The sequence below is a fragment of the Ranitomeya variabilis genome, chromosome 7 (assembly GCF_051348905.1).
Source record: "Ranitomeya variabilis isolate aRanVar5 chromosome 7, aRanVar5.hap1, whole genome shotgun sequence".
In the NCBI taxonomy this organism is placed as follows: Eukaryota; Metazoa; Chordata; class Amphibia; order Anura; family Dendrobatidae; genus Ranitomeya; species Ranitomeya variabilis.
In genome coordinates, this window is record NC_135238.1 from 61764263 (window position 1) to 61777913 (window position 13651).

Consider the following 13651-nt stretch of genomic DNA (forward strand, 5'->3'; position numbering starts at 1 on the left):
TTGGCAACAATGCCAAACGATATGTTTGGCGTAAAGGCAACACAGCTCATCACTCTTAACACACCATCCCCACTGTCAAACATGGTGGTGGCAGCATCATGGTTTGGGCCTGCTTTTCTTCAGCAGGGACACGGAAGGTGGTTAAAATTGATGGGAAGACGGATGGAGCCAAATACAGGACCATTCTTGAAGAAAACCTGTTGGAGTCTGCAAAAGACCTGAGACTGGGACGGAGATTTGTCTTCCAATAAAACAATGATCCCAAACATAAAGCAAAATCTACAATGGAATGGTTCACAAATAAACGTATCCAGGTATTAGAATGGCCAAGTCAGAGTCCAGACCTCAATCCAATCGAGAATCTGTGGAAAGAGCTGAAAACTGCTGTTCACAAACGATCTCCATCAAACCTCACTGAGCTCGAGCTGTTTGCCAAGGAAGAATGGGCAAGAATTTCAGTCTCTACATGTACAAAACTGATAGAGACATACCCCAAGCGACTTGCATCTGTAATCGCAGCAAAAGGTGGCGCAACAAAGTATTAAGTTAAAGGGGCCGAATAATATTGCACGCCCCACTTTTCAGTTTTTGAATTTCTACAAAAATGTAAAATAACCAATAAATTTCGTTGAACTTTACAATTGTGTTCCACTTGTTGTTGATTCTTCACCAATAATTTACATTTGGTATCTTTATGTTTGAAGCATGATATGTGGGAAAAGGTTGAAAATTTCCAGGGAGCCGAATACTTTCGCAAGGCACTGTATGTACACCACCTATAGAAAAAAGTATAAAATAGAAAGTATATATGTAATTTTATTGATATAAATAATGATTAAGTTAAAAAACATAGAAATAATAAGGCAACATACAGTGAGGTTAGAGGTGGGAACACCTGAACAAAAATATATATGTATCTTATACAGTCCCAATATGCATCATATATCCTGCAGTAGCAAATATAAAGTATACAACAAGGTTTACATGGAGCTAGATAGCTTGAATGAAAAAAGAATAATATAATACTAAGTAAACTTTTCAAAAAGTCAGGGATAAAGTCAAGGTGGAAAAAGCCATAACAAGACCATACATTGTAAAAAAGACAAATGCCAGTGGTATTAAACCCTCAGAGTAGATATTACCTGTAGGGAAGAAAGCCAGGGACCCACCGCTCCCGATGTGCGTTTCGCAAAGAAATGCTTCATCCAGGGGTGATTTGTATCAAGAAAGTTATATCTACTTTCTATTTGGCCTATGGTGTTTTGCCTGTTGGTGGTGCAATTATTAAAGAGATTGATCATCTTTGTGCAGTTTTTCTTGGGGTTCTGGCTAATGGTTTCCTGATAAGGACCTATTGTTCTCTTCCAATATACCCATTTTCTTGTCTACGTTCCATTGGCCCCAGTGCACATTCCTTTTTATATATATTTATTCTGGTGACGATTTATTTGTAACTGACATTTTTTTTAAAATCTTTTCTACAACGTCTTTCTAGATCTGCGCTAGCCTAAAACATCCATTCAAGCAATCTCTTCAAACTCTACCTAGCAACATTGAAGCCTGCATCTCAACGAGAAGATACATCTCTGTAAGCTCCACTTTGCTTTTTGCAAATTGTTCAATTGTAGTTTTTGAGACCAGAGTCATCTAAATTAGATATATGATGGCCTATGCTTTAAAAATGTCCTCCTAAATAATATTCAGGTCCCATCCTATGATGCCTGTGACCTAACCAATGTGGGAGAGGCAGAAGGGTTTATACTTATAAATCTCATCGTAAGGAGGATTCAACAGAGTTGTCTGCATTAGAGAGCCCCTTTATGTTAGAAATGTTTCCTCCTCAAAATTAGATGATCCCAATGCCCATCTGCAAATGGAGGGATGACCACTCGTATGTGACTCTCCCTATTAACATCTATGCAAATTCTAAAAAGCACAGAAAAGTGCATGGAATCTGGAGTGCATGGGCCTGTGGCCAAACTATGCTGCAGACATTTCAATGAACGAACATTTTTATTAATCTGCAAACAAAAAAAATGACCGAGAAGGAGCATATGATACCTCCTAATGAAACTGTAGAGGCGGTGAAACGCGCGTCGAGGTGTTAGTAGCTAAATGACACTTTCTATGATTATAGCCACAGGTAATAGATTATATTCCTAACCTTGCACATTTAATATTTATGACTATCCTAATGCCCAATGATACATATATATGCTTCATAATAGCACAATTGACTGTGAATCAGTAGATTATAGGTGCAAACTGGGTTACCAGCAATATTATAGTCTTAAAGAGGTATTCACACTGATTGTGGCCATAAATTGATATATGTGACTACTATCTGCCTGCCGCATAGTTTTTGGTAGCACTCCCTGTCCTCCCTTATTTTGATTAATGTAATATATGTTATGTATTTTTGATATCATGTTATCTAACTTTAATAAAACTAATTATTTTATATCATCTAGCTGACCGTATGCTCCTTCTTGGTCATTTTTTGGTTTGCAATTCTTATGTTTGGAAGGGATATTATTATGATATTATTAATGAGGATTTTTCTTGGTTACATTTTTATTAATCTGCCTATGTTTAATTTATCATTAATATTGAATTTGGACTAAATGTAGCCAGTAAATTTACTCATTTATTACTCATACACCTCAACAGGGCAAGCATGAAGCTGAGGCGATCATTAAAGTTAACAGGAAAGATATCTTTGGTCTCGCAGGGAAGTTTGAGAACAAATCTACCAAGAAGGAATTGCTGCAAGCCGTTCAAATTGATATGACTCACGCTTTCCAGGTAATGTGACTTGGCGCTGATTCATTTGTGAAAAAATATCTGAACTGTTGGTCTCTTACAAATTACATTTTCTGCTGAAGCAAACGTTCCTTCCATCTAAACGTCTATATTACCATTGAGTTATACAGGCATAAAATATCAATGTGACTTGGCATTGTCTTACTCAACGGAAAACACAATGCAGTGGAGCCTTCTATAACCTGGGCCTTAATTAAACAATGGAGCTTTTTCAGCATTTTTCTAAGTTTTACATTTTAGAGAAGTTTGGGAACATTAGCTATTTTCTTTCAATCTTTATTATGGGAGCCATATAAAAAAAATCATTCAGGGTTTCATCCAATTTGGGCTAACAATCTAATTTCCCTATCAGTATATCTTTGGAGTGAGGGAGGACACCGGAGAACCCGGAGGAAACCCCCGCAAACACGGGGAGAACATACAAACTCCTTGCAGATATTGACCTTGATGGCATATGTGCCCATGACCCCAGGTCTGCAAGGCTGCGGTGCTAACCACTGAGCCACCATGCAACATCGTGCTATAACTGCTAACTTAAGGCTTGTCATTTTAAACATTAGAAAGATGAGTATTGTTACTTCTCTTTTCTTTTTCTTCTTGCATTTTTGCAAAAATTGGGTAGCCAATACCATTGTTGCTCTTCATCCTTTTGCAATTGGCTTCTTCAGGGTCAGTTCTACTCAGGGTTGAGACAAGGTGGAAAATTCTGTTTTTTGCACCAGCAAGTACAGTGGTGAAATTCTGAGACCAACAAGTTTATTTATGTACTCAAAGCAGATCTATCACCAAATTTTAAAAGAAGAACGACATACATCATGAAATAGATGTTTTAGACCTGATGAGGTGGGTGTGTTTAATTTGAAAATTCACATCAAAATGGCTGTATAATCCTTTCTGACCATTTATCTCACTCTCCGCCCACCTAGCCTCATTGATAGGTCCCCAGAGTTTCTCCTGCTGCTGAGATCTCACATTGCTCAGTACAAGCTGCAGTTGTCAGCCAGGCTGCAACTTGTTACATTTGAGCTCATTAACTCTCTCTATAGCTGAACTCATAAAATTTTCAACTTAATATTAGGATAGTCTAGTCCTTCTAACATGGATTTCCAAAATAAATGCACCAGTTTTATTGGGACTAAATGATTTATTTAATCATTTCTGCATTGTGAAATCTGGTGACAGATGTGGTTTAAAGGGAGTCCGTCACCCTCAAAATTCATTTTAAATGGGCTAAAAAATGTTGTAGAGGAGTTAACTACTATAAAAACCTTCCTCACTTCTGACAGTGCTCATGTTATGAATGAGCCCTAACTCTCACATAAGATGAACAAACCAGGAGAGATGTTAAACCTGCCACACGACAGGTTCCTAAATAGACTAGGCACATCCGTAACCTGACCCTGATTTATTTCAGCCTGACCACAGAGGTTGGCACCCTAAAATTACGCAATGGTGACCCTACTCAACGTCAGCTGTCCCTGAGTGTCCTTAACTGCACCCTCAACTATACACAGAGTGTAACCCAAAAGCACAACAACAGAACGTAGTGCACGGAGACAGGGGATGAGACACAGGAATAAAGATGTGTTCACACAGTCATATATGAAAGACAAAAGTAAAAAAAGGAACCCAAAAAGACCTTTGGTATGCATGAAAACCAACAAACCCTAAATGTAACAAAATGGGAGAAGTCCTGAGACAACAGGAAACAATAGAGAAAACCTTAGCAAGATAATCCTTGACTGGGGAGCTGGGACTCAAAACATCCATCTAACTTGAAATATAACCAGTAAAGACCTACATGTGAAAGGAGAGTATAATTATGCCCTCCCAAGACATGATAGGACAAACCAAAAAGGAAAATTGAAAACACCTCTACAGAATCAACACAGCAAAGCAAAGACAAGAGCATTATCAGCAGTTGGACAGAGACAACACAGGCTATGGTCCAACAAAGAGGGAAACCGACCACACAGCCAGAGATCACCAAATGGAGACCCGATGTCGAGCCATTACAGTGTAATAGAGTGCAGGGTAGAGTATGTCACCACGGAACAGACAGACCAACTGTTGAGGGGGGTTTATTAACAGGGGCAATATTCTCCTCGCAGGGAGAAAACAGTGGAATATAAACTGATAAAATATCGGTGCAAAATATATGGGAAGCAGTATAAGTTCCCAGACAGTCAAACAGTATAACAGTAGTAAACGGAATCTCTTGGGAAAACACTTATCAGTCTGATGAGGACTTGCTTGTAGGGTCGTCTTCTCCAACATAGGTGCCAAGAAACAGCTTCACTTGTCATCCCTCTGTTATCTGTGGGCTGTGTAGTCTCTAGGAACCCCGCAACCTGGTGTTTAAGGGGTTACTGTGGTGAGCAGAGGGGTGCTAGGCAAACGGGGTCCCCTGTGCTCTGAGTCTTTTGCTTCAACAGTGCAACCTATCCCAGGAGAATGATGCTCAGTCTATTATTGTTTCTCCCAACAGGAATCAGGGGCTCTGCACTAATACCGTGGGTACTAGGGGCCACTGTCTCTGCACAGGTCACTCTCTCTGCATGGGTCACTGTCTCTGCACGGGCATCAGGGCGCACCTCTCCAGTCACAGCAGAGTCCGCTTTCATGTACTCACAAGATGCACTCTGTCTGGACAATCTTCCTGTCTCAGTCCTCTGACCGAGAGCTTTCTCTTTCTTCCCCGGAGCGCTACTGCGTGCTGTTCTGTCCGCTGTATCCGCTGCTCTCCCTGCTGTGCCCGCTGCTCTCTCCGATGCACACGCTGCTCTCTCTCCAGTACACTCTGCTCTAGGCCTGGAACGCGTGCCTTTTTCCTCTCTCAGCCCGGCTTCCTTCCTGTCCCGGTCTCTAAGTCTGCCCACAGGGAAACCTGCTGCACAGCTAAGTGGTTCCAGGCATGGAGCAGAGAAGGTAACCCCCTTACATTAGCTCACTTCCCAGAGCGAGCACTGTCTGAATGCTGTTGGTGTGTGTGTGAGCGCATGTGCATTGATATCGCCTGTCCCCCTGCTGTGTATGCCCACAGTGACCGGGTGCGCTCTCCTTCCTGTCTTCTTTAGGTTGATGCTGCTGACTACACTAATACACATCCATAAGTGCAGCGAGCTGCTTCAGAGAACTCCTGTGTGAGTGTTTAAGAATGAATCAGTAAAAATGTTTTTCTTATGTAGTTCCTTCTTTTGCAGTTGAGGTTTCCACGTAGTTTGAGGTTTGATGGGGAAGTTTACTCAAAGGAAGACAAGCAAGATGTTTTTTACCATGGATTACAAGGAAAAGTCATAATCAATTCCAACAACATACTACAGGTATGAAGTATAATTTTCCAGGACTCATAACATTATCTTTTTTGGGTTGATGGAGCTGTGTGAGAGCCCTTTTTTGTGTGACCAACTGACGTTTTTATTGGTCTCATTTAAGGGTCAATTTGACAGTGTTTTTTTCTTATTACTTCTTTTATCGGGCTGATAAATTTTTTATTTTGATAGACTGGACTTTTATAGACACAGCGTCAAAGACAGTGACCCGATATATGATGTATTACTGCATCATGCATGTCAATGCAAATTTTTTCTATTTGTTATTGCTCTGTGAAGATTCTCATTACCACTGTTCATGCTACCTAGATATTTACATAGACCTGTGCTCCTGTCCTCTGGAATTGACATATTTTTATATACAATAAAAACAGAATATTAATATAAAATTAAAAAAAGAAATTACTAAATTGTCTCAAGTAGAAAGGAGTGTATAATGAAATGTCTCTGTAATTATTGGTGGTTTTTGTAATATTTTCTCCTGCTATCTTCATGTTTTTTCTTTCATAGCTACATGTTCAGTTTAACAAATCTCTCAATCAGATGGGGTTCTACTCTCAGCTATCCCATCCGTATCAGTGGAAAATTCCTCAGAATCTTCAGGTAACATTGAATAAAACACAACATTTTGCCAGCTGATGCTTTTATACATGTCCCCGCTTAATTGTAAAGTGCTACGGAATATGTTGGCGCTATATAAATAAAAATTATTATTATTATTTTATATAATCACTGAGAAATTATTTGCAAAACATGACCCTATACAATAGGAAAAAAGTAAAATAACCCTTTTACTTCAGTATTTGTCACGTTGAATGCCGCCATTTATTGTTGTCCAGCCTTAAGTTAAAAGTCTGCAGTTACTTTATGCAACCTGTGAATCCTCACATTGCGTTCACTGCGCACTGTGAAAAGTTTCTGGCATTGGGAGCTGGCTGGCACGGCCTCGCTCAATGCAAGTGTATTGAGTGAGGCCGGACATGTTTAGTCAAAATTTGGCTGGAAGTATGCAAATTGCACACTTGTGATCACATTACGACCTGCTCCCGATGCACTGGGAAATCCTAACAGCACGCAATGCACGGAATGAGAGGATTTATAAGCCTGCAGTTACACAAAGTGACTGCAGACTTGTAGCTTTAGGGTATATGCACACGTTGCAGATTTCCTGCAGAACTGCAGCTTTTTTTTCTGCGCAGAAACGCTGCAGATCTGCAAGTGATTTACAGTACAATGTAAATCAATGGCTAAAAAAAATGCTGTGCTAATGCAGCGCCCCAGAGTCCTGGTCGTTGCAGTACTGTGGCTCCGCCACTAAGGGGAGCTATGGTACGTCTGATGGCACTGAAGGAGTTCATCTGACCAGGTATCACAGACACCAATATATTTCACCGTCGGGCCACCAGGGGGAGCTAAGGGTTCTATTCATTAGGCCACTCCTCACATACTGGTAAAACTGGGGGTCAGGCAGGAAGTTAGAGAGAAAGCTGACTGGGTTGGAACCAGGCAACACCTTGTGGCAGAGGGTGTTGTGGGGGAAGATTCGGTAGGGTCCCTGTCAGGGGTGGGATCCTGACAGAGGCCTGGCTACAGGAAAGAACGTAACGGGACCGTGCCTGCTCAGCATAGCGGCGGTGCCCAAGGAAGGATTAGAAGCGAGATAGATTGTGCTGAGTGAGAAACGAGATCAAAGCAAGAAGGAGAATACCAGTAGGGGTCGTGCTGTAAGACCGAGGCAACATCCTACTGAGGCGCAAACAACCGGTGGCCGGAACGCCAAAGGAAGTATTTCTATATACAGCTTCAGGCAATACTTCGAACCTACGGCAGGACAGTCAGTCTCAGGCGGGCTGTCTCAGCTAAATCACCTATGCAGTCTTGGGGGGCAACTTGTGGAGAGGGGCGACTCTAGGGTCCCGGAAGAGCTCCGAGCCTACCCGTCAAACGGGTGCCGTCCTAACCGTAACATCAGGGAGGGACGGAGGATTAGCAGAACATCATCTAATCGTGTTGTGAGGGAACTTAAGAAACAGACACAACAGTTGTGGGGACTTTCCGTAAGCACAGCAGGGGAGGACCACAACACATAGCGCTAGAAGGAAGGCACAGATTTCCACCTGCAAAGAGAACTCTGGAGGTGCCATTGGACCGGCCGGACTTGCGCAGCCTGGTTATCCGGGATCCGGACTGAGGACCCAGAGATCTTCAGTAAAGAGGTAAAGAGACTGCAACCTGGTGTCCTCGTTATTTACTGCACTGCACCACCACACTATCCACATCTATCATCATTATCTTCGACTGTGCGCCCCTCGGCAGGGTCACGGACCGGGCCTAGCCACCGTGACAACCCCAGAGCAGAGACTCAGAGGCCCGGTACCGGGTACCCCTCGGCCCTGCGGCAGTGGGGGGGGGGGGGCGCTACACTAATTGTGCAGAAAAATCTGCACAGAAAACGCAGCAGATTCAAAAAAGGACCATGTCAATTCTTTGTGCAGATCTGCTGCGTTTCTGCACCCCTCCATAATAGAAATCTGCAGGGGTAAAAAAAGGAAGAAATCTGCACAAAAATCTGCAACGTGTGCACATACCGAAAAAAGGTGCAGATTCTGACCTGCGTTTTCTGGCAAGAAATGCAGAATCTGCACAGAAAATTCCACAGTCAAATCTGCAATGTGTGCACATAGCCTGAGGCTATGTGCACACTTTGCGGATTCCACTGCGGATATTTCCGCAGCGGAATTCCAAAATCCGCAGTGAAAACCTGTTGCGGTTTTTACTGCGGATTTATCGCGGTTTTTACTGCGGTTTCTTCTGCAGATTTTCATCTGCATTTTCCTATTGGAGCAGGTGAAAGTGACATTCTGCGGAATGTAATTCGCTGCGTTTCCGCACGTTTTTTTCCGCAGCATGTGCACAGCGTTTTTTGTTTCCCATAGGTTTGCATTGTACTGTAAACTCTTGGGAAGCTGCTGCAGATCCATAGCGGTCAAACCGCTGCGGATCCGCAGTAAAATCCGCAAAGTGTGCACATAGCCTAAAGAAGTTGTCCAATACTTGGACAACTTCTTGTCACACCCCACACTTAGCTCCAATAAAATAATAAAACCTATACTCACCTCCCATGCCCCCACCGTTCCCGCGAAATCGGCACTCTCCGTGGGGCTCTCATGCGGTGTTTTACACGTGAAGCCGGTGCCCAATCAAACCTGGTGTCGCTGTCCCCACCTTCGGACAAATCGAACATGAAGAGGAAGTTCGAGATCAACTGCAGCCCAGCGTTACTGCCTGAAGGTGGGGACAGTGACGCCAGTGCTGATCGGGTACCAGCATCACTTGTCACAACACTGGATGGAAGCCCCGGGTAGAGAAAGTGCCGACACCATGGGAACGGCGCCGGCACAGGAGGTGAGTGTAGGCTTTATTATCTTATGGGGGCCAAATATTTTGATCGATAATGGATTGCCCTAGTAATGGACAACCTTTTTAAGATTGGACAATCTCTTTAAGCAGACTAAATTAATTAGCGCATTATTTTCAGGTCTGCATACAGCACACATCTTACAACAAATATTAGAATAGTGTTGTACAAATTACTTTTAGGCCTCGAACTAATGATTATCTGTACAACAAGTCATATGCATTAAACTACATATTTGTCAATTAATAAGTAGCAAACTAGACACTTGTGAACTTTAATGCAAAATGTCCAGCAGGAGCCCCCAATTATCACGGGTCCTTAATAGTATTCATTTTTTCATGTGAGCCAAAGAGACATTTTGGACCCGTTGGGCTCCTGGGCTCAGGTACAACAGTAACCCATGCATCCACTATCGTTACACCCCTGTGTTCGGTCATATTCTCCGGTCTTTGTTTTCCTAATAATAAGGTTTTCTTATGCTAAGTGTCTTGTTAACCGGATCTGTATGTAACTTTCACATTCTTCTGTGTTTAGATTCAAGCAATAGGAAAGAAATATGGTGGAAGTAGTGCCAATGGGAGCGTTATTCTAAAGTGTGATGGTAAAGACATGGTATTAATTGAAGTTGATTTGAACCACGAGAGCCGAAAGCATATCAGAATACTTGGTGCAAGTGTGTCCATGCAACAAGCTCTAACACCCGATCTGCAGACCGCTGGCTTAAAAATAATTGGGAAAGTCCTGCCGTCCAGGTAATATAATGATAGCAAGTTTTGTACATATGTGATTGCAAACATTTTAAAGGGGTTTTCTGGTTTAAAATGAAAAGTCTACAGTCACTGTGTAACTGTTGACTTTTGAATCCCCCCAGTGCACGAACGGTGTGCTGCGAGGATTCGCCAGTTTCTGAGCTGGGACCGGTGGGTAAGTATACATTAGTCATACTTTAGGCTAAAACCTGTATAGTGGACATGGCCTTTTGTTTCATACACTTGTATTGAGTGAGGGTGCGTCCACTTGATGGCTGCGCCCACTGGATGGCTGCATCACTAGAAAGTACACAGCCTTGCTCAATACTAGTGTGCCTGATTGTCGGCTCCTCAGTGTCCCTCCTCCATGCTGTTGCTGTGATCTCACATTGCTCAGTACCAGCTGTATCTGTTAATCAATGAGGCTGGGTGAAGGCTGAATATACTTGGACTCATGAGCTATTTCATTTTATAGCTGAACTTATCTTAATATCAGAATTGTATAACCATTCTGTCATGGATTTTCAAAGTACAGGGGGGGGAATTTATATGGATACAGCTATAAAATAAATAAAATGGGAATGGTTGATGATATCAACTTCCTGTTTGTGGCACTTTAGTATATGGGAGGGGGAAAACTTTTCAAGATGGGTGGTGACCATGCCGGCCATTTTGAAGTCAGCTATTTTGGATCCAACTTTATTTTTTCCAATGGGAATAGGATCATGTGACACATCAAACTTATTGAGAATTTCACAAGAAAAACAATGGTGTGCTCTGTTTTAACGTAACTTTATTATTTCATGAACTATTTACAAGTTTATGACCACTTATAAAATGTGTTCAAAGTGCTGCCCATTGAGTTGGATTGTCAATGTAACCCTCTTCTCCCACTCTTGACGCACTGATAGCAACACCGCAGAAGAAATGCTAGCACAGGCTTCCAGTATCCGATGTTTCAGAAGCTGCACATCTCATATCTTCACAGCATAGACAATTGCCTTCAGATGACCCCAAAGATAAAAGTCTTAGGGGGTCAGATCGGGAGACCTTGGTGGCCATTCAACTGGCCTATGACGACCAATCCACTTTCCGAGAAACTGTTCACTTAGGAATGCTCAGACCTGACACCCATAATGTCTCCCGATCTGACCCCCTAACACTTTTATCTTTGGGGTTATCTGAAGGCAATTGTCTATGCTGTGAAGATATGAGATGTCCAGCATCTGAAACAATGGATACTGGAAGCCGGTGCTAGCATTTCTTCTGCGGTGTTGCTATCATTGTGTCAAGAGTGGGAGAAGAGGGTTGCATTGACAATCCAACACAATGTGCAGCACTTGAACACATTTTATATGTGGTCATAAACTTGTAAATTAGCTCATGAAAGAATAAAGTTACATTAAAACCAAGCACACAATTGTTTTTCTTGTGAAATTCTCAATAAGTTTGATGTGTCACATGACCCTCTTCCCATTGGAAAAAATAGAATTTGATCCAAAATGGCTGACTTCAAAGTGGCCTCCATGGTCAGCACCCATCTTGAAAAGTTTTTCCCCTCCCATATACTAATGTGCCACAAACAGGAAGTTGATATCATCAACCATTCGCATTTTAATTAAGGTGTATCCATATACAGTAAATGGCCCACCCTGTAAATACATTGACCTAGCTCTAAGAGCTAATCTCTTTAATAATTATGCAATTAGCATTGTGAAATCTGGTCACAGAACTGACGTGTTCTTGTTAGCCAAGTTTCAGAATAAAGAATCTTTCCTACTGTTTCATAGGTCTCTTTTTTTTTCATGCTTTTATATTTTCCATATCACCCTATAACACTATATTGATTAATTTCCCTTTTTTGCTGAGATTGATTCAGATAATTAACACATTTGTCTTTTTACGACAGAATGTCTTTAACATCCAGGATTCATTTCAATGACAAATCTTTGTTAATTGACTTATCGGGATCCAAAGAGCAGAAAGTGGGTCTTGTGTTGTCATTTGCTGGTAATCTGGTACACAACTTTCAGGTTTTGGCTACTGTCCCACAACAGCTTTCTGTTGAAGGAGCTTTAAAGCAAAAAAAGAATATCAATGAAGGTAAGATTCCTCTATGGAAAAATTAAAATCTGCAAGACTACTCTCTCCTTTTAACTGGCTTGTGCATTAAGACATATTTAAGGTGTGAACAGTTCCCCTGTATGTATGTCAGATTGAGGTCAGACTTATTAGGTGTTTCAGATTTCTGGGATATACTAATACCTATTGATGTGAGTCCAACATCTGGTAATCTTTCTGATTCTAAGAATGAGGCTGTAGCACCATATACTTATTGCCGCAGTTCAGTCCAATGGACATCTCTGGTATGTGACAGTATACGGGAGTTGTGCAGGGCTGTGCTTCAACTGCACAAGCTCGGAGACGTGCTGGAGATCACAGACAGGTAGCAGGGTTAGTGGAAGCCGCAGACAGACAGGAGACATCATGGAGATCATAGATTGGTAACGGGGTTACGGGAAGCAGAAGGAAGACTGGAGACATCCTGGAGACCATAGACAGGTAGCAGAGTTACTGGAAGATGCAAATTTACCAGAGACATCCTGGAGACCACAGACAGGTATCAGAGTTATTGGAATCTGCAGGCAGGCAGGAGACGTCCTGGAGATCACAGATAGGTATCAGAGTTACTGGAAGCATCAGACATGTAATTTGGGGAATGGAAACCACAGGCAGCCAGGAGATGTCTTGGAAACTGTGAACAGGAACTGGGCACAGGCAAACTAAAGGTCTTACTAGAAAACCTTGATACCATGCACTTACAAGCCAATGATCTCCTAACTGTATTTTTAGGTTACATCAAGTTTGCAAAGAAGCAAAATTTCTACCAGATCAATTTCCGGAACAGAAATATTTTTCTCAGTGGCAGGCTTCATAATGTTAGTATAAGTTTCACCCAAAATGGAAGCCATACGCTGCCTACAGAAGCCAAGCTGAGAGCAAATGTTCACCTGGAGGATCTGCATAAACATGGTCAGGTCTGCATTCAGATTGATGCAAGACTGCTGTGTGTGGACTTGGTAAATGCAGCTGACCAGGAGCACCGTCTTAAAGGAGTGTTGTCACATAATATAGTTTCATTACAGAATGCAGGTATGTTACAGAAGACTTCATTATATTCTTATTAGGCTGGTATTGTACTTCCTGTTTATTAGGATGCATATCTACATTAAGGCCAGTTACCTATAGGTACTAATGCTGAAATTAGAGTTACTGGCTCTTATGTACAGAACATACAGTTTTACCTAGAGAAAAGTAGCTGTAGTTAT

At 41.9% G+C, this 13651-nt stretch overlaps 1 protein-coding gene across 1 annotated transcript in view; it reads left to right on the forward strand.

Annotated features, from left to right (window-relative positions):
* The window catches only part of LOC143786017 (uncharacterized), a 376109-nt gene that overhangs the window by 179403 nt on the left and 183055 nt on the right, over positions 1 to 13651 (forward strand). Inside the window, exons 33-39 of the mRNA XM_077275186.1 lie at positions 1496 to 1588; positions 2671 to 2805; positions 6027 to 6146; positions 6666 to 6758; positions 10108 to 10325; positions 12232 to 12425; positions 13176 to 13475. Coding sequence (XP_077131301.1) covers positions 1496 to 1588; positions 2671 to 2805; positions 6027 to 6146; positions 6666 to 6758; positions 10108 to 10325; positions 12232 to 12425; positions 13176 to 13475 — 1153 coding nt within the window. The remainder of the gene's footprint in view (positions 1 to 1495; positions 1589 to 2670; positions 2806 to 6026; positions 6147 to 6665; positions 6759 to 10107; positions 10326 to 12231; positions 12426 to 13175; positions 13476 to 13651) is intronic.